The 20285-nt window shown below is 36.0% G+C and overlaps 2 protein-coding genes across 9 annotated transcripts in view; one reads left to right on the forward strand and one right to left on the reverse strand.

Moving 5' to 3' along the window:
- LOC125669235 (cytoplasmic phosphatidylinositol transfer protein 1-like) overlaps nucleotides 1-18569 on the forward strand; it is a 33126-nt gene extending 14557 nt beyond the window's left edge. Inside the window, exons 5-10 of the mRNA XM_048903676.2 lie at nucleotides 947-1018; nucleotides 2113-2211; nucleotides 2415-2474; nucleotides 3118-3213; nucleotides 6177-6240; nucleotides 9642-18569. Coding sequence (XP_048759633.1) covers nucleotides 947-1018; nucleotides 2113-2211; nucleotides 2415-2474; nucleotides 3118-3213; nucleotides 6177-6240; nucleotides 9642-9715 — 465 coding nt within the window. The 3' untranslated portion in view covers nucleotides 9716-18569. The remainder of the gene's footprint in view (nucleotides 1-946; nucleotides 1019-2112; nucleotides 2212-2414; nucleotides 2475-3117; nucleotides 3214-6176; nucleotides 6241-9641) is intronic.
- The window catches only part of LOC125651404 (uncharacterized), a 90986-nt gene extending 72279 nt beyond the window's left edge, over nucleotides 1-18707 (reverse strand). For 4 of the 8 annotated variants that reach the window (XR_008802544.1, XR_008802546.1, XR_008802545.1 and 1 more), the window contains exon 1: nucleotides 16004-18707. Coding sequence is in view for 4 of the 8 variants with exons in the window: in XM_048879968.2 (XP_048735925.1) it covers nucleotides 15144-16084; nucleotides 18274-18493 (1161 nt within the window). In the remaining 4 variants the exon portion in view is untranslated. Of the gene's footprint in view, nucleotides 1-12859 lie in introns of those variants that run through there. The other 4 variants (XM_056163409.1, XM_048879969.2, XM_048879968.2 and 1 more) reach the window with 4 other exon arrangements.
- Between the last annotated feature and the right edge of the window lie 1578 nt (nucleotides 18708-20285).

Consider the following 20285-nt stretch of genomic DNA (forward strand, 5'->3'; position numbering starts at 1 on the left):
AACTTGGACTTAAGTCTGAGATTTTACTAAAATTTTGATTGCTTAAAATAAAAGAAAACTTAAAACTCAAGTTTGTGATTTTTTGAGAAATCCAAGCCACTGGTCCATATAGCTTTCATTGCAAGGTTGAACTGTGTGCATGTAAACTTGGCATGTCGAATTACCTATAATGCATTAATTGTGTTGAAATTTTCTCTTTTCAATATGAATTAATCACATGTAAATATTATAGTGCTTGATTTTCCAAGAAGTAAATATTCATAACATTAGTATTATTTGCAGTGTAGAATTTTCTTCAATGTGTTAGGTCTAGTGTGTTACTTGTGCCTGTCAATGATGATTTATATCCTCTCTGCGGCCGAGGCATAAAAAGGTGGTTGGGGAAATGTTAGATTTTTATGTACCTGCATTTAGAGCTCAGTAGGAGGTGATTTTACGAATTTGGTACAAATCAAAAGTACAGTTCATGCATTTTCTGCTGTAGTTTAATAATGCAGTGTGCTAGCTTCTGTAACAACTCAATCAAATTCAATTTTCTAGATTTCACTCCTTCCACTGGTTGCTGATGAGTGTTACATGTAGTTTGATTTTGATATACAAACAGAGAGGGAAAAAGGGAAGGGTACAAATAAAATGTTGGGTCCCCCCTTCCCCAGAGAAAAAGTGCTTTTCTGCTGGTGACCCCTGAATTTGGCGATGAAGCACAGGTTTTATTTCCTAGCTTTATTCATACAGCTTTTGCAGGTACCATGTGAGAAATTTTTAATGTCTTTTTTTTTATGGCCACCCTTAAATTACTGGCATCAATTCTGAAAACCTGCAGCTATGGAAAGGATATAAATTGATATGGAGACATTGTATTTTAATGTTTAAATTCAACAAAAGCAACTCCAACTAATACTCTTGAAATAACTGCTAAACAATGCTTCTTGTTTTATTTTTTCAGTGCTCATTTATGCCAAAATTTACAATCTACATTGAAACAAAGTATGCTGATGACAATGGCTGCAGCGAAAATGTAGGTTAATGATTAATAATAAGATTGGATTTAATGCTGCTGATCAAAGCTAATTAATAATGATTTTTATATTGAATCATTAAAGAATTAAATGTCCATAAAATAAGTCTACAGACTGTGTCAGCATGTATTTACAAAGTATTCTTGTTAAAATAATAGTCTTTGATGTCATAATGAATGATCATTTTGAACTTCATTATTACAATATTTACTGTTTAAAGTAGATTAAGAAACATTTTGGCAAAGTTGTGGATGTTTACATTTTTGCTGACATGAATTTTTCATTACGTTATTTGTTTACCTACTGTAGGCATAGACATTGTAGGTATAGTTCTGACTCGTATATTTCCAATACTCCAATGTCAATTTCAGTGATTGCTGTCACTAAGGTCTGGGTATTTTCTCTAGTGGTTTATACACTTTACTGTCAGATGCATGTAAATGAAACATATTTACATTAAACCACATTACATATGTACACCATAGCTTTCCTTAGGCAAGTAGCAAAACATTGCTGATATTGAAGTGATGAATGGGGTGGGAGTGAATGCATGGTCACTCAACACGTCATCTTAGCTCTCTCCAATTCCATTCAAGCTTTAGTAATGAAACTAAACACAAAGTATTATCTTGATGCAAGAATGCCCGGGTTCTATTGTCTTCTGAAAGGGTCAAAGGTCAAGATTAGTTTAATCACTAATTTGGTTGCAGTGGGCACATTCTCTGATTAATACCTCTTTACACATTTGATGTACCCATCCAGAAAGTGACCCTTATCTAAAATTTTTATATCAATATTAGTCATATATTGTCAAGCACACAAATAAACTGTTATATACATTATATATACATGTACATATATGTAGATACATGTGTGTGTGTGTATATATATATATAATATATATATATATATATATATATATATTACACACACATTTTGGTGCTTTTTAAAAGTACCAATACCCTTACGATTTGTTATTGAAATTCTGTTGTTTGGTACAGTATAAATTGGACTAGCTGTCATCAGTCATTGAGAGGATTCAATAAATCAGTTGCCTATCAGGTATATCAAGTTAACAATTAATTTCTTTCAGTTTTGTAATCTAAGTGAGGCCGACCTGAAGGAGAGGAAGGTGGAGGAGTTAGATATAGCATATGACACCATTTCTGAGAAAAACTACAGAGAGGCTGAGGTTACCTTTATAAATAATCAGATAACAGTGAAAGAACTTAACTGTGTCTCAAAATTTTGTGTCATCCAACTTTGGTCTTAATTAAATGCCCATTTTACAAACAAAAGATGCCTTATTTTTGACACATGTTGTCATTGTAATTAACTCATGATTGAAAGAAGAAACTATTTTGTCAGTAATGATTTTCATGTTTAAATTCACAGGATCCTTTAAAATTTGTATCACAGAAAACAGGGAGAGGGCCACTTCCAAAGGGTTGGAGGGTAAGTTACTGTGAATGTTACTCAATCATACAGAAGTGGAATTAAGGCTTTTAAAGTAGGGGGAGGGAGGGGGTAGCGACAAAGTTTGAAAAATGTAGAATTAAAACACAGCTTTAACAATGGAAAACTGCTTTGAGCGTCATTTGTATTGCTGTGCTGTTTAATTTTTACTATTTTCAATATAAGCCTAAAAAATTTAAAATGATGTTTCAGTGGAAAAAATTTACATGGCATTTCCTGTATAGATGAGTTTTAGGTCTGCTTATAAGACTTGAGATGGGGGGGGGGGTAGCCTAGAATCAGTTTTCTCTCCCTCCCAAATTGAATATGATCTCTGTATTCAAATTATAACACATACATTTTATCATAACATCCACTATCCGAAAGTTATAAACGAAAATAGCTAATTTTTCATCTCACTATAGTAACCACATACTGGTATAGGGTATGCCGTATTTTTTATATGCCCCAATTTGGTTAATCACAACAAGGAGGTGTAAGAATTAGTCGTGTTATCAAATATCAATGGATAAGCAGTGGGATTGTTGTACTTTGGTTCACCTGTTTTACAATAATCTTTCACTTCCCAAATCCTTTTTTCTTGACATTTGACTCTGAAATATTGATATGTTTTATGTTTTAGGATACTTTAAATCCAGTAATGTGCTCATATAAAGCTGTAAAAGTGAAATTTGAAGTCTGGGGCCTTCAGACGAGAGTGGAAGAGTTCACTCATCGAGTAAGTGTGTTGTTTAACTATCACTTGTAGAAATTGTAATGGTTTCTTTTAGCAGGAATAAGGAATCATCTGTAGGGTTCAGGTCCCAATATTTATTTGGACACAGTGATGGAATTGATAGACAATGTATACTATATATACATGTAATTATTCAAATAAAACAACAATATTGTCTTACATACTCTTCTATGGGAAAAAGCTTCCCTCAGAAAATTACAGCTAGGACAACGATCTAGTAGAATTGACTCTATATATAATTCAACAAAGTACCATGTATGTAAAATCACTATCAGAAATTAAACTAATATTAAATTGCTCATTTTGAAAAAAGTCATCAAATACTTTTGATAATCATAAAATCTATTTATAAAAATGATTTATATCACCTTATAATGTAGTAATATATAGATTACTGATTTCTATAATCAATATAATGAACAAATTTGACTCATTCATTCACTCTTTCAATCATTTAGTAAAAGTGCAATGGGAAGTTTATATTGCAAATATATGGGATAGACTTTTGATTGGCTTAGGAATTGGTATAAATATGTTACTAAAATCAAGGATTTACTGACTTAAAATCACATAAAGTCCAGTGTCTACAAAGGTTCTTAATAATATTAACACTGCTCAAAACTGGTGGTAAAACTAGAACTTTGAGAAACCCAACCAGATTCAACTTGACAATATTACTGACCGATAAAAACTCTACACTCAGACCCATGACCAAAGCCCCCAAGGTATATAATTGTAAGTGTACCTTTGTGAAGTGGTGTAAATAAAGGGGTGGATCTAAGATCTAAATATGCATCAATATAAAAACATACATTTGTCAGTAATGGATTGTTCAAAACTTAGCACTATTACATTATTTTAAACCACATCTACATTATGTAGATTTCTCAGTTTTTGAAGTTCAAGAGGTCAGTATCATTCTTTTTGAGTTACTTGTACATTTATACTTAAAATGCTGTCAAATCAATATTTTCCAGTGGGGTGTAATTTTCGTTGTTTTTGGAATGGACATGCCCAGGAGTTTTTAAAAATACTTTACAGGCAAAAGAAACATCAATAATGAATAACTTCTCCAACACAAAATCAAATCACCCAGGTACTATTATCATGCTTATTTTTATAAAGCCACAAAAACCTTATCTCACAAAATTAAGGGATTGTACAGTACATGTATGTGATTTTATAGTGTGAGGACATACTTAAAACTAATCTTAAGGAGGTATGCTACACCAGAGAAATTTAATATGGATGAAAAGTGGATGATATGTACTACAATATTTTGAAATTGAAAACTTTCAAATTCACTTTATTTGGTAAAAAAAATGCAGTTTTAGTAAAAAGCAATCTGAAAAAGATTTAAAACCCCTGCTGGACATGAACCTGCGATCTACAGTTCAGCAGTCAATGTGCTAACCTACTGAGCAACTCAGCTAGGCAATTATTTTTTAAATGAATAAACAAATATTGCTGCTATTTATATTTTCATCCATGTTTTAAAAGGAAGTCAGCCATTATGACGATGTAGAGTACCTCCTTAAGTTACCTGGTATCTTGCATATTATGCAGTGTGTATGTTGAAGAGGCACCGGCATGTATTTTTGTACTCCAACAAGTAAGGGACGAGATCAAAAGATCGATGTTGGATAAAAATCTAAATTCAAATAGTTAATAGTTAGGGGGGAGGGGGGTTTAAAAAGTCCCGTAAGTTTCTGTCATCCGACACTTTAGTGGAAAAAGACAATTAAGTGACTGTTAAAAACCACATAATAATATTTACATTTCAATGAACATTTAATAGTTTTAATGTACGCTTTAATTTGTGAATAAACAGTGGAAAAAGTATACCGAGTGTTATTCATACCTGTATGTTTTTACTTGTTTTAAAATTAATTAGTTTCAACATTCCTCATATTTAGTTTTAAGGGGGAGGGGGGGAGATCTTGGTGAAAACTTTGTGAATTAGTTTTTTTGTCAGACATTGAACTTTTGATCTCGCCCTTAAGAGCCTCGGTTAACGTTCCTAGTGTTCTTATATACCTTGGTATAATGAATAAATAAATGAAATAAGATGATAATAAAATGTAATAAAGATATGATGCATGATAACAGAATAAGAGTGTCGCCGCTGAACCTCTATCTGGCTGGAGTAGTATTTGTGTTGCCTGCTGAGCATGATAGATAAACTGATAGACAGGGATACTTTTGTCATATGTCTATCTATCTGTGTGTCTATCTGGTCGGAATTACTTTTATAATCATTGTTTGTATATGTAGGTTTTAAGCTGAAAGGGCGATATTTCCGTCATACATTGGATCAATGTCCGGTTTTGAAGTTATCGAGGTTGTCATGACAGCCCGTAATAAGCCTATGGTACTCCTTTATCCAACATCAAGATGATGGTTTTTTGTGTGCCAGAGATTTTGTGATCCCTGATATAGGGCACCATTTTTTGTCCCATCCGACATTTTTTTTTATAACCTGTACAATTTTATAGTCCCATCAAAGTCCACACTGAATTTTCTTGGAACACTCAATTGTGTAATAAGTTTGAAATCTATTTCAGTTTTAGACTGAGAATATTTTAATAGCATTGTTGGTTTTGTAAACAGATTCCATTTAAAGCCTAAATCAAAATTGTGTTCGTTTCCAAAACTTGACTGAATCCAAAAAATTGAATTACCTAAAAAAAAATTCCATCATTATTTCTCTCAACAAAAATGTAGAAAGCTCTCTCCAAAAAACTCATGCATTTTATCTGTTACATAAAGATGACTCTCACTCAGATCTCAGTGACAGTGATTTTCTCATTGAATGTCACTATTTTATACATTTGCCTCAAAAATGAAATTTTTTTTCCTATGTACTTATCAATCAGAGTGTTGGGTCAGAAAAGGGAACACAAACAATATTTAAACATCAGCTTAGTCTTTCTTTTAATTTATAGAGCGTCAGGGAAATTCTTCTGCTGGGACACAGGCAAGCCTTTACGTGGATAGACGAGTGGTTTGGTAGGTACTATGACTCATCTTATCATTGATCAACATTTTGGTGATATTGCATAAAGCGGAATCTTAAATCATAAAAAGTTACAAGAAAGTATTTTATGTGTTTATGATAATGAAAAGAAATTCATAAAACTGTGAGAGCAGAGTTTTAGCTCACCTGAGCTGAAAGCTCAAGTGAGCTCTTCTGATCATTTTTGTATGGCATCCATCTGTCCATCTGTAAACATTGAAAAACAAAAATGATGGAGGGGGTGCATAGAAGATTTGATTAAGGGTATGCACAGTGCATGCCTCAATCTCTCAGTTTTAAACTCTAGGGGGACCAAAATAAAAATTTCACCGTTTATTTTGTGTATTAAAGGTAAAAATAGAGTGGGGTCATTTTAAAAAATATCTTCACGACCACTGGGCCAGAAAAGTTTAGATTTACATGAAAGCCTCCTAAAGTAGATTCAAGTTTGTTCAAATCAGGCCAAAAAAAAAAAGAAGATATGTTTGTTTCCTGTTACCTGACCTACCTGGACTCAAAGCTGTCAACCTGGATATTTTAACCCCAACCCCCCCCCCCCAATTATTTCTGGATCAGAATTTGTTTTAATACCCATCTGGGCTAGCTTATAAATTAAACAAAATGGCAGTCTAAATGCTGAGTGTTTGGAGAAGGAGCAACACTAATTATCTTTACGTTTTAGGTTAGACTACCATGGCATGAGCAGGGCTTGAACGACCTACAACTGCAGGGTCTGATTTCTTATCTGTTTGGTCTGACACTGTAACTAATACTTTATTCATGATCAACTCTTGTTATTTAATTGTTATTTTAGGTCCATACTTGAAGTTGCATAAACCACCACCCACCCCCTCCTTAAAAAATGATAATTTAAAAAAAAAACCTATGTACCTATACCTACCTACCTGGGTTTTTTTTTTTATGCCCCCCGAGATCGAAGATCGGGCGGCATATTGTTTTTGTCCTGTCTGTAATTCTGTCATTCTGTCTGAAACTTTAACCTTGCTAATAACTTTTGAACAATAAGAGATAGAGCTTTGATATTTCACATGAGTATTCCTTGTGACAAGGCCTTTCCGTGGGTACCAACATTTTTGACCCTGTGACGTTGACCTTGGAGTTTGACCTACATTTTGAAAACTTTAACCTTGCTTATAACTTTTGAACAGTAAGTGATAGAGCTTTGATATTCCTTGTGACAAGACCTTTCCGTTGGTACTGAACCTTTTGACCTTGACATTTGACCTACTTTTTTTTTTTTTTTTACATTGGTCATAACTTCTAAATGGTAAATATTAGAGCTTTCATATTGTACATGAGCATTTCTTTTGACAAGATTTTTCTACTGGTACCAAGATATTTGCCCTTGTGACCTTGGCCATCTTCGGAATTGGTCATTATCGGGGGTATTTGTGTTTCACAAACACATCTTATTTTGCCTTGGTAACAGATTTTTTTTTTTTTTTTTTTGCTTCATGGCTCTCGGGGATAGGTTGTGTTTGTCCTGTCTGTCTTTCAGCAGGGCCAATACGACTCAGGTGAGCGATGTGGCCTATGGGCTTCTTGTTTAATTTTCTGCTTGATGGGAAATGACAACAATTTTTAGCAAAAAATGACACCCAATAAAGTTAAAAGAGGTTGCTATCTATGTGTAAATATTTTTAGCTCACCTGAACCGAAGGTTCAAGTGAGCTTTTCTGATCGCTTTTTGTCCGTCGTCTGTCTGTCTGTCTATCTGTTAAACTTTTCACATTTTCTACTTCTTCTCCAGAACCACTGGGCCAATTTCAACCAAACATGGCCAAAAGCATCCTTGGGTGAAAGGCTTTCAAGTTTGTTCAAATGAAGGGCCATGTCCCTTTCAAAGGGGAGATAATCACAAAAATAGGGTGGGGTCATTTAAAAATCTTCTTCTAAAAAACCACTGGGCCAGAAGAGCTGAAATTTACCTGAAAGCTTCCTGACATATTGCAGGTTCAAGTTTGTTCAAATCATGGCCCCCGGTGGTAGGATGGGGCCACAAGAGGGGATCAAAGTTTTACATACAAATATATAGGGAAAAACTTTAAAAATCTTCTCAAGAACCACTAAGCCAGAAAAGCTGAGATTTACATGAAAGCTTCTTGACATAATGCAGATTCAAGTTTGTTCAAATCATGGGCCCCTGGGGTTGGATGGGGCCACAATAGGGGATCAAAGTTTTACATACAAATATATAGGAAAAATCTTTAAAAATCTTCTCAAGAACCACTGAGCCAGAAAAGCTGATTTTTACATGAAAACTTTCTGACATAGTGCAGATTCAAGTTTGTTCAAATCATGGCCCCCCAGGGGTAGGATGGGGCCACAAGGGGGGATCAAAGTTTTACATACAAATATATAGGGAAAAACTTTAAAAATCTTCTTCTCAAGAACCACTAAGTCAGAAAAGCTGAGATTTACATAAACCTTCCTGACATAATGCAGATTCAAGTTTGTTCAAATCATGGGCTCCGGGGGTTGGATGGGGCCACAATAGGGGATCAAAGTTTTACATACAAATATATAGGAAAAATCTTCTTCTCAAGAACTACTGAGCCAGAAAAGCTGATTTTTACATGAAAACTTTCTGACATAGTGCAGATTCAAGTTTGTTCAAATCATGGCCCCCGGGGGGTAGGATGGGGCCACAAGTGGGAGGGTCAAAGTTTTACATACAAATATAGGAAAAAGCTTTAAAAATCTTCTTCTCAAGAACCATTGGGCCAAAGAAGTTGACATTTACATGAAAGCTTTCTGACATAGTGTAGATTCAAGTTTGCAAAGGGTAGTTTGGGCCATAATAGGGACTAAGGTTTTACATGAAAATATATATGGAAAGTCTTCAGATATGGACCAAGGTGACTCAGGTGAGCGATGTGGCCCATGGGCCTCTTGTTTTATTTTCCCATTGAGTCACTGTTTAACGAAAATGAAAAATGAAATTTAGACTGTTACAATATATACTGTATATGCGCATATACTTTAAATGATCAATAAAAAGACAACAAATGTATTGCTTCCACACCGAATGCAGTAGATGTATTGAAAAAAAAAAGATCTGGATTTTTAAACTTATATCTTTTTTTAACTACCGTAGACAATTTTTTAAAATTTATTGCCCCTCTCCCAGCTTACTTCCCCCATTTTCCTGTTAAACAGAAAATAAAATTTTGAAAAATCTAGGTCTTAAATCTTTCTGCAGGACTACACTGGGTGCCAAGGTGAACTCTTGCCTCCATATCTATTCAGACCCCCTCCTCCTCCCCACTAACACTACAGTGTATATTATAAGTTGTTGATGAATGTTGGAAATGTATGCAAAATTACTGACATAAAGAGATTTCATTTTTTTTTTTTCATTTCTTCATTTCAGATATGTCTATAGATGACATTCGTGACTATGAAAAGAAGATGAATGCAGAGACAAATGAAAAAGTCCTAAGATAGCACAAGCAAAGAAACTGCCTCTAATCCATTGGCATGGCAGTTATTGGAAAAAATCGGGTCAAGTTAATTTTTCATGTGTTCATACTTTGACACAAGGATCATTTAATCCAAGAATTTTTCAATGTAAATTTTGTCCATTATTACATTATGTGTTAATAGAACTGCAATTGTGATAAGAGAATGTGTTATAATTGTTGTATTTTGAATTCATTTATATGTCAAAAATGCATGTCCTATGTCAAATACCTGGTGGATTTGGACAGTGATGGCATGAAAGTCTTGATATTCTGAATGAATTATTAACATGTACCTTAAATCAATCTTAATAGGATCCATCCTTTCTGTAGGTTACTGTAAAAGTGGTTATTTAACCTGGGGGTTATAAGTACATGTTTATGTGTAGGTTACTGTAAAAGTGGTTATTTAACCTGGGGGTTAAGTACATGTTTATGTGTAGGTTACTGTAAAAGTGGTTATTTAACCTGGGGGTTAAGTACATGTTTATGTGTAGGTTACTGTAAAAGTGGTTATTTAACCTGGGGGTTAAGTACATGTTTATGTGTAGGTTACTGTAAAAGTGGTTATTTAACCAGGGGGTTAAGTACATGGTTTTTGTCCAACATTACACGTGGGGGAAAAATACACAGTAACTGAATATATTATAAAATAACCACTTTCAGAGTATGTACTGTGAAATTACTCATTTTCATGCTGATCTAATTTTTCTCATTTAAAAATATTCAAGACATCAAATTCAGAAAGTGAACCAACTCCGAACTTGTAAAATCAAGACACCATGAACATGCAAAATCCTTCCAAACCACAAAAATGTGACTGCGTAAAATCATAATTTTACAGTATGATATATCCATTATTAGGATTCTGCTGCAATAGGCCAGTGAAGTGAAGAAAATTTTCAGTTGAGGTCTCTGTAAAATTTGACTTGTGAAACATTTTTCTATAGACTGTTTCTACATACATGTACTTGATTACATGTATTTTAATGTCAGACTGCTGCGACATGCTTGATTACATGTATTTTAAGTTGATATCAGACTGTAACCTTGAACTTTAACATGGTTATACCTGCACAGGTAACTACAGTAATTGTGTATCATAGTGGTCAATGGACATAATGTTGTACTGTATTTGCCAAAACTGAGCAGTTTTGTTTTAATGTACGTGTATATATTTTTAAATATGTTGCAGAGACATGCAAATTTTAAAGTCTTCACCTCATGTGTATATAGATATATATATTCAGGAAATAATTTGAATCGTATCCATATCATAAAAATGAAGATTCTTAACTGTTTACCTCACTTAGATTAGCCTCTCTGATTGAAGTTAGTCCATTGTCTGTTTATCTGTCTGTAAGCTTTTCACATTTTTAACTTCCTCTCAAGAGCCACATGATAAGTTTAAAACAAAATTGAAACAAGCATTTATGGGTGAAAAGGATACATGTATAAGTTTATTCAAGTGAAGGACTATGCTGTCTTCCAAGTGAAGATAATGATGAAATAGTCAAGTGTGGGTGTTTAAAAATTCTTGTCAAGAACCATTGAATCATAAAAAGCCAAAACACCTTAAAGTTTCCTTACATAATGGAGATTCAGAACCTCAAAGATGATAGAAGTAACATTCAAGCATCTTCATGTATTGTCATTTGTGTTCCCGGGGCTGCTGCAGAGCACCAGATTTTAAAGGATCAATTCAGGGTAACAAGAAAAAAACCTATTGGGCCAGATTTGTCTTTACAAAAAGCTCATCCATATTTGTTCTAGTATATGAATTTAGGCCAAACAATTGCAAAAGTTGTTTTTCACACGTTGCAATGCCTTTAGTACTTGGATATAGGAGGAAATGCTTACTACGATGTAGCACGATACGTTAATGTGTTTTTTAAGTTCATTATTTCCAAATAATATTTCCTATTTTTGTAAACTTTAATCCTGCATTTTTGGCATAGAACATCTCCAATACACACATTTATACCTAGCAATGAAATACAGTTGTTGGTCAATATATTTCCAACAGAACTCCTCCTTCCTTTGACAAACATCAATTTTTGCCTAGCATGTTTTTATACATAGCATATGTACTTGAGTTGAGTAACACAGAATGAATGGTTATTGTCCTCAGAACAAAGTCTGCTATTTCGATGTTCCACTTGATTGCGTTTGCGTAGAGGGGATTTACAATTTGCTTTCACTTAAATGTCTTTATGTTCCGACATTAGAAACATTCCCAAGGAGACTTTATTGCAGGCTAAACCCAACACCAGCTGAACTGAAACGTGTCATTTATTAAGTAAGCTGCCCTCCAAAGGCATAATGGGCAATAAGTAAACATGTTTTAATAAATTTTAGGTTCAAATTGTAATTAAAAAATACGGCCAAAAAAAAAAGCCATGAAAGTTGATATAACAATAGACTTTTTCAGCAAAATTGTTCTCCTAATTACCCCGGTAGATCTTTTTTTTTTTTAATGTTACTCTGAATTGATCATTTATAGACTAATTCTGAAATCTAAATTAAACTATAAGAGTACAATTTGTCAAAATATGTAAGCTTTCTCCTGCAAGTGTAATTCATTAATTCAAACCTTTACCATAACCGGGGTAAGGCCACAATAGGGTTTAAACTAATGTTTTACATAGGATGTAGGGAAACTCTTTGAAGTCTTCTATGATTAAGAGCCAAAAGGATATATTTTTTCAATTATTATACAATTTTCCTCACATACTATACTCGCACAATTACATGTACCCACTAGCTGGGCAATGTTTGGACCACACAGTTTGCAGTGGATAATGCAACTGTTCAGGTGAGCGATGAAACTCACAGTCACAGGCTTCTTGTTACGGACTTGTAAATTCTTTTTTGTTCAACTGAATAGCACAATGTATATATATAGTGTTGGGAAAATAACACTGGATTTTTTCCCCATGATTTAGGTATAGATTTACAGGGATATATCGAATGTAGCTAATTTAAAATACTGAGAGTAGTAACATTCCATTTTTTTTTTTAATTTACCATTAATTGAAGATTGCAGCCAAGATAGTTTGCTTTGTCTGCCTTTTCACAATATTATTGAATTATCTTTCAGCCACTAGTGAGAATGAAAAATAAACACCAATTGGTACTTTACATGAATTTATTGAGCAATGACATCATAAAAACACAATACACCAGTGTTGGATGATACTGGCCGCAAAAATTAGTAGGAGTCAAGGGAGACAACTAGGATACCATAAACCAATGGGCAAACTAGTGGCCTCGCTTTGATGCGAGTGCCAAGGAAACCCCATGCCTAACACGCATGGTGGCTAGGCACACAAGCTGCACAGCTTTTACACCCTGTCTCTGGCTTGCTACCTGGTTTAGAACTTTCACACCACCCAGCCTGTAGCCTCTCCTCCTTTTATAGAGGTAGAGGGGGTCTGAGCACTGAAATGCTGCAGACCCCAAGCAGTTTCCAGTTATTCCACACATTTGCTCAATGGCATTTAACTTCCATGTTAACACACAGCCATGAGACATCCCTCATGCTTTGATGCAGATGGGCAGAGACAACAGGTTAAGCTTGTACACTTATTGGCCTTAATGTTTCCCTGACTCCTCCCCCTTAAAATTGCGACAAATGTAAGAAAAGAAAAATTATCTGGATATTTATTCAATAGTCCTCTTTCGTTGACTGGTTGGCAATTAGCAAGGTGCAACTATCGTCATATGAGCAGTCCTATGCAAGTACAAAAACAGGCTCAGCTTAACTGAATCCACGCCCTGCGATTTACCTAAAAATATAACATACTTGGCGCAGATTATTTGACCAAAGTAAAACAAATTGATGGTTTACTTAACTTTTTCAAAATATGGGGAGGGTGGGTGGGTAACGTGCTGTTGTTCCTTCCACTTGAGTGGGGTGCAAAAAGGAAGAGGAAGTTGCAATACTAGTTAACTCCTCCTGATGCTGACTTTCTTAAAATAAGTTAGCTTGTACCAAGTTAAGTCCTATTGTATAATGCTATTCACTCAATTAAATGAGATTATCTCATATCCATCTCAATAATCTATATTAATTGAAGATTGCAGCCAAGATAGTTTGCTTTGTCTGCCTTTTCACAATATTATTGAATTATCTTTCAGCCACTAGTGAGAATGAAAAATAAACACCAATTGGTACTTTACATGAATTTATTGAGCAATGACATCATAAAAACACAATACACCAGTGTTGGATGATACTGGCCGCAAAAATTAGTAGGAGTCAAGGGAGACAACTAGGATACCATAAACCAATGGGCAAACTAGTGGCCTCGCTTTGATGCGAGTGCCAAGGAAACCCCATGCCTAACACGCATGGTGGCTAGGCACACAAGCTGCACAGCTTTTACACCCTGTCTCTGGCTTGCTACCTGGTTTAGAACTTTCACACCACCCAGCCTGTAGCCTCTCCTCCTTTTATAGAGGTAGAGGGGGTCTGAGCACTGAAATGCTGCAGACCCCAAGCAGTTTCCAGTTATTCCACACATTTGCTCAATGGCATTTAACTTCCATGTTAACACACAGCCATGAGACATCCCTCATGCTTTGATGCAGATGGGCAGAGACAACAGGTTAAGCTTGTACAGGGATGATGTCTCCCTTGACCCCGCCACAAACATCGATATGATGTTCCCCACCAATTGCTCTAGAGAGTATCTATCTCCTAAATGAATGACAGGTTATAGGAACCAACCACAAGTGACAAGATTCTGCAAACTATTGCGTAGGGAAGATTTTGCCCTTTCCCCCCAAAATAAATTCCAAACCACCCTGTATGTTATTTAAGTAAGCTTGATTTCCACTTTCGGCTAGATGAGTTCCGTCATACCTAAATAAACTGGTTTGATGGACGTTTATATTTCTGTCATGAACAATGCAAGCTCCGTTAACTTGAGAGGTAACAAATTTCTTAATAGCCTTATTAACCTTGCGTCTTTTTAGATCGATCTTAGCGCCACCCTTACCTAGAGGTGCACCATGCCAGTAAAGACGGGGAAGCATTGTTGACCAAATGAGCAAAGTTTTTGGTAGCAATGCATTGTAGCGATACAAGCTACATTGAATTTCATGTGCAAATCTAAGTGCAGTATTGCCAGCTGTTGTTAGATCGTTTGACCCAGCATGAATAACCAATACATCTGGTTGTGGTTGATGTTTGCGTTCTTCTGTTATCAGTTTGTCGAGGTCTTGCCATTTTAGCCCTCTTATCCCCTTCCAAAAGATGTCAACCCCTAGATTGAGGTTCTTTCCGCCCGGTCTCCTCCGTGCCTCTTCACCAGCCCAAAAAGGTATAGACGATCCTACTATCCAAACTGTCTTGAAACCTGGAATACTTTTGGCAAATTAGCCTGTATTCCATTCAACAAACCATTACATTATAATCTTATGTAGTTTTGAAAAGCATTTGACTCCCACCTTCCCAAAGATTTAATTTCTGAATCTGAAACCCCTTGTTTTGCCATATCTGTGGCTCTCCCAATTCTGAAGCTATGTGGCCTAAAATGTCCCTGAATGTCATTAAATTTAAGTGTTTTCTGTAGCATGCAATTAAACTGGTATCTTGTTACATGTTTGTAATCCATATGGATGAAAAATAAGGTGGAGTCACTGTTAGGGCGCAACCGTAAAAACTTGAGTACCCATTGCACTGGACAAGTATCAGAATTGGCATGTTTGGAAATCTGCAACGTAGTTGTATTTCCAATTTGGTCAGTTTTAGACCTTGGAATTAGAATGCTGACATTGTTCTTAGTAAGGGAAATGTGTGCCCTATGGATAGACAAGACTTCACTAACCCTAAGCAAGCCGTGATATGCAATTGAAAAAATTGTGGAAAATAATGCTGCCTCATATGGTGATCTACAGACTGATGGCAATGCTGATACTACACGTTGCAAAATAGATATGGTTAATGGGATTCGTGGATCTACAGGGTTACCTCGCTTTTTGTGCAGACCCTGCAAGGCTTTTTTGACGATGAATGATTGAGTATTATCCTGTATGCCTCTTAATTTGTGAAAATATGATAGGGCACTAATGTATAATGCAGCTGTTCTATAAGCTGTACCTGAAATGGACAAATGAGCAATAAAATTAAGCAAGTGGTCAATGGGAATAGGAAAAACCATTGCAATCCCACAGTTACTCAAGAATTTTTTGAAACTGGTAAAAGCCCCTTGATAAGCTTTGTATGTGTTGACTGAGAGGGAACCCTGGATAAGCCTGTTTGCCTCACTTTTTAAATTTCCCAAATGTTCTTGGGAAGTGGTGCTGGCCATGGATCTGCTGTTGGTGCTAGTCGTCGGAATTTGCCCCACTGTGAACGAGAGAGACAATCCGCGATAGAATTTAGCTTAGATGGTATGTGTCTTGCTTTAATTAAGATGTTATGCTTGAGACATGTTAGAACCAGTTTTCTTACAATTTTCATGACCCTAGGTGACCTTGATGTTGTTTTGTTGATAACATGTACCACTGCCATATTGTCAATGTAAAACAAGATTCTGTAGTTGGCAAATTGATGCTTCCATACTTCAATAGCTACTTGGACTGGGAAGAGCTCTAAAAAAGTCATGTCTCGGGTTAGGCCTTGTGCCAACCAACTACTGGGCCACTGAGCATATGCCCACTTGCCTGCAAAAAATATACCAAAACCCCCCGAGTCTCCCCCTGCACTGTCAGTGTAAAGTTCGAGAGTGTCGTTATTGACCCATATGCTCTTTGTAATGACTGATATACCATTAAAAGATTGAAGGAAGGTGAGCCAGACTTGGAGGTCAGCTTTCATTTCTAATGTTACCCGGGTATGGTGATGTGGTTTGCCAAGGCCGATTGTTGCATCGGTTAGTCGTAGACAGAAAGCCCTACCTGGAGCTATGACTCTACATGCAAAATTCAAAAGCCCCAATATGGACTGAAGTTGCTGAAGTGTTACCTTTCTAAAAGTCATAATGTCAAGAATTTTGTGTTTAATTTCATGAATTTTTTCCCATGGTAATTTCCTGATCATTTGCACCGTATCAAATTCGATGCCCAAGAAAGTAAGAACTTGGGTTGGATATACTGTTTTGTCATTTGCAATTGGGACCCCTAGATCACTGCACAGGGAAAGAAAGGTGTCCAAGGTATTTTTGCTTATGGAATGCTCTCTGCCGCAGAAAAAGAAGTCATCCAGATAATGCAGAATAGAGGAATTTTGTGAACGATTCTGTGTCAACCAATGCAGAAAGCATGCAAATCTGTCCCAGATTGCACAACTTATCTTGCACCCAAATGGAAGCATCTTGTCATAATAGAAGGCATCGTTAAAGCAAAAACCTAATAAATCGAAATCCGTGCTATTAATTGGTAGCAACCTAAAGGCTGATTTGATATCAGACTTGGCAAGATAAGCCCCCCTACCTAATTTGGCAATAATGTCAGCAGCATCATCTATAGTTGAATAGGTTACAGAACTCTGTTCTGGGTCGATAAAAAATTTATTGAAGCATTTTCTGGATATGATAAATGGTGAATAAGGCGGTAGTCGCCATCTTTCTTGGGAACAAGGCCTAATGGAGAAACTTGCAAAGTTGGAAAAGGTGGTTCTATAAAGGGGCCTGCCACTCTCCCCAATGTAACCTCTTTACAAATCTTTTCCTCTGCAACTGAATATTGTCTGCCTAAACTTGTTAGATTTTTTGAAAACCTGGGTGATCTAGGACCAGAATATTGTAGTTTAAAGCCATGTTGAAAACCCTCCCGTAAAAAATGATTATCTGAATAATTTTGTGAGTAGTAAATGACTCTGTCTAATCTTATAGGGGTCTTGCCCAATTTATACAGCTGAGTTGGAAGAACAGTTGTTGGCTGGATGTTTTCCTCCGCATCTCCTACAGGTGTGCTTGAACCTGCATTTTGGGAAGAAATTACACTTTTTACCCTGATTGAAATGATAGCAGTATTGGGTAACAGCAGATGTGCTGCTCTGACTTGAAAATTGCTTATTATTACTGAATTGAGTTTGACTATGGAATGGACTCTGGCCGGTCACATATAGTAGCCAAAATTCCTGACTGATAATGCCCCAGGAGGATTCAGGATTGCTAGCTTTGCGGAGACGGTATTGCTCGTCGTATTTGTACCAGCCTTGGGATCTAGTGGCAGCTAATCTGATATCTCGCATGTATTTTAAAAACTCCTGGGCCCGAGCTCTGTATTTTTCCAACATAACGCTCATGTAAATCATGAAGGCATTAGTCCATTTATCAATTGTCAGGTATGAACTATCATTAGACCTGACAACGCAGAATTTTCCATCCCTGATTTTAATTTCGCCTTGACCCCCCAAACTATAGTCAATCTCTTTTGCTGATTTTAACAGCAAACCTAAATCAACAAATTGCCCATCCCAAATTTTTTGCTTCAGTTTCAAAGGGATGTGTTGACCTACATTATCAAAGTAGCTAAGTTCTGGTACAGGGGTGAAGTCAGCAACATTTAAATCTAAAGAAAAATCAGAGTTACCAATATTGCCAAAGTTGGCAGGCACAAACTCCCCCAAATCTGGTGCAGCCTCACTCCCTGGCACGCTCTCTGAAGATTCCTGGTGCTGGAAGGGGGGTTGGTTATCTCTCACTTCTTTAGTTCCAGGCTTTTGCTGCCTAGTGTTGTGGCGAGACTTTTTTTGTCCTCTGCCCCGGGCTGGAGAAACCATTCCCCCATCTCTTTTTCTCTTTGGAGGCATGGATTGGCCTTGATTGTGAAAAAGTGCTTAACGTGCTGTTGTTCCTTCCACTTGAGTGGGGTGCAAAAAGGAAGAGGAAGTTGCAATACTAGTTAACTCCTCCTGATGCTGACTTTCTTAAAATAAGTTAGCTTGTACCAAGTTAAGTCCTATTGTATAATGCTATTCACTCAATTAAATGAGATTATCTCATATCCATCTCAATAATCTATATTATCTTTTCCCCTTCATCAATTATACCAATGTCTCATTTTGTACACAGGTATTGCTCACACCATTTAACCTTACTCATATAAGTCAAGATAATTTATGGTCTAATGGGCTGTACTATAGCAACTGAAAAGTCTTCAGTTCAAAACCCAGAGTGACTGATTGATGTATGTTTAGTCCATGGACAAGGCATGTACATTACTCAGTCTTCCCAGCTGTAGATGGGCAACAGCAATGGTTGTGGGTAATTGTAGCTGGTGTGTGCCTCACCCATGCTGATATTTTGTGGCTTTTATCCTAAAAGAACTGCAGACTAGTTATGAAGAAACACTAAACTGATTTGCCTTCAAGATTAGGAATATATGTAGTTTGAAAATTAAGTTTGATATCCATCATTTTTTTCTAAGCATGCAACCATAAAAAATGAACAGCTCTTTTCTCTTTTTGCAGTTAAATGCACCGATACATTTTACAAAGCATTGATTAGTACTCACCATCTCAACACAGCAATGCAAGCATGTGCTTGCAGAATGGATCATTTCAAATCTATTTGTTCCATGAAAATATCAACACTCGTGATTCATGAAAGGTGTTTATATACCGAAATTAAAATTCAGATATTTGCATTCATGAAAATGTTGGCATATTATGCTACAGCCATATCATCAATCTGTATGCACAATCTTTACTATTTGGAGCCTATTTTCTCCTCTATGACCATAATACATGTATATTCAAAGTCTGATAACTTCTGACAAGGTACCATATTCATCTTACTGAGTGCCCCAGGTAATAACTGGAAAAGGGGTCGATTATTTAGAATTTTGATTTGATGTATTTCCAGTGAAATTTTTACTTTGAGAAATGTTTAAATTCTAAAAGTTGTTGTTATACTTTCCTTTTAATTACAATAATATAATCCACACAGGTCTTATTGATTTATTATTTCATTAAATGGGAGGCTCTTAATTTTTGAGATTGGAAAAAATTTCCGGGGGGGGGGGGGGGGGGGGGGGGGGGGGGGGGGGGGGGGGCACTTTTAGGGTTACAGCATGCAATGTCGTTGTGCATGTGGGTTTCAAACTTTGTGTCTGGTCCCTGGGTTTAGGAAATGGAGGTTCCAAAAATCAGCTTTTTCACATTCCTAAGGCTTCATGAATATTTTGGTTGTCATTTAGTATGTTTTAGCATTCACTACCAAGATATTATAGCTATAATATTAGAATACTATTCCGAGTGTTATAAAGGGGAATTTTTAGCTAGCTGGAACAATTTTAAAAATGCCTGGAGAGCTTTTGTCATGACCCCAAAGTATTTATGTCGCACTATGGTAGATTTAAACTTTGGCCATATTCTTTTGAAACAAGGAGGATAGGGCTTAGACATTTCGCATGTATATCCCTCATGACCATGTAGCCTTTCATTTGGTATGAAGACTTTGGACCTTGGACTTTGAACTACTTTTCAAAAATTTTAACCTTGGGTATAAATTTTGAACCAAGGGGGATTGGGTAATAAGTAGAGTCATGCTTCCTAGCAAGCTATGTGGTCTTCTGACAACTCTTGTTTATTGAAAGATCAA

This window comes from Ostrea edulis, chromosome 4 (genome assembly GCF_947568905.1).
Source record: "Ostrea edulis chromosome 4, xbOstEdul1.1, whole genome shotgun sequence".
NCBI classification, from domain to species: domain Eukaryota; kingdom Metazoa; phylum Mollusca; class Bivalvia; order Ostreida; family Ostreidae; genus Ostrea; species Ostrea edulis.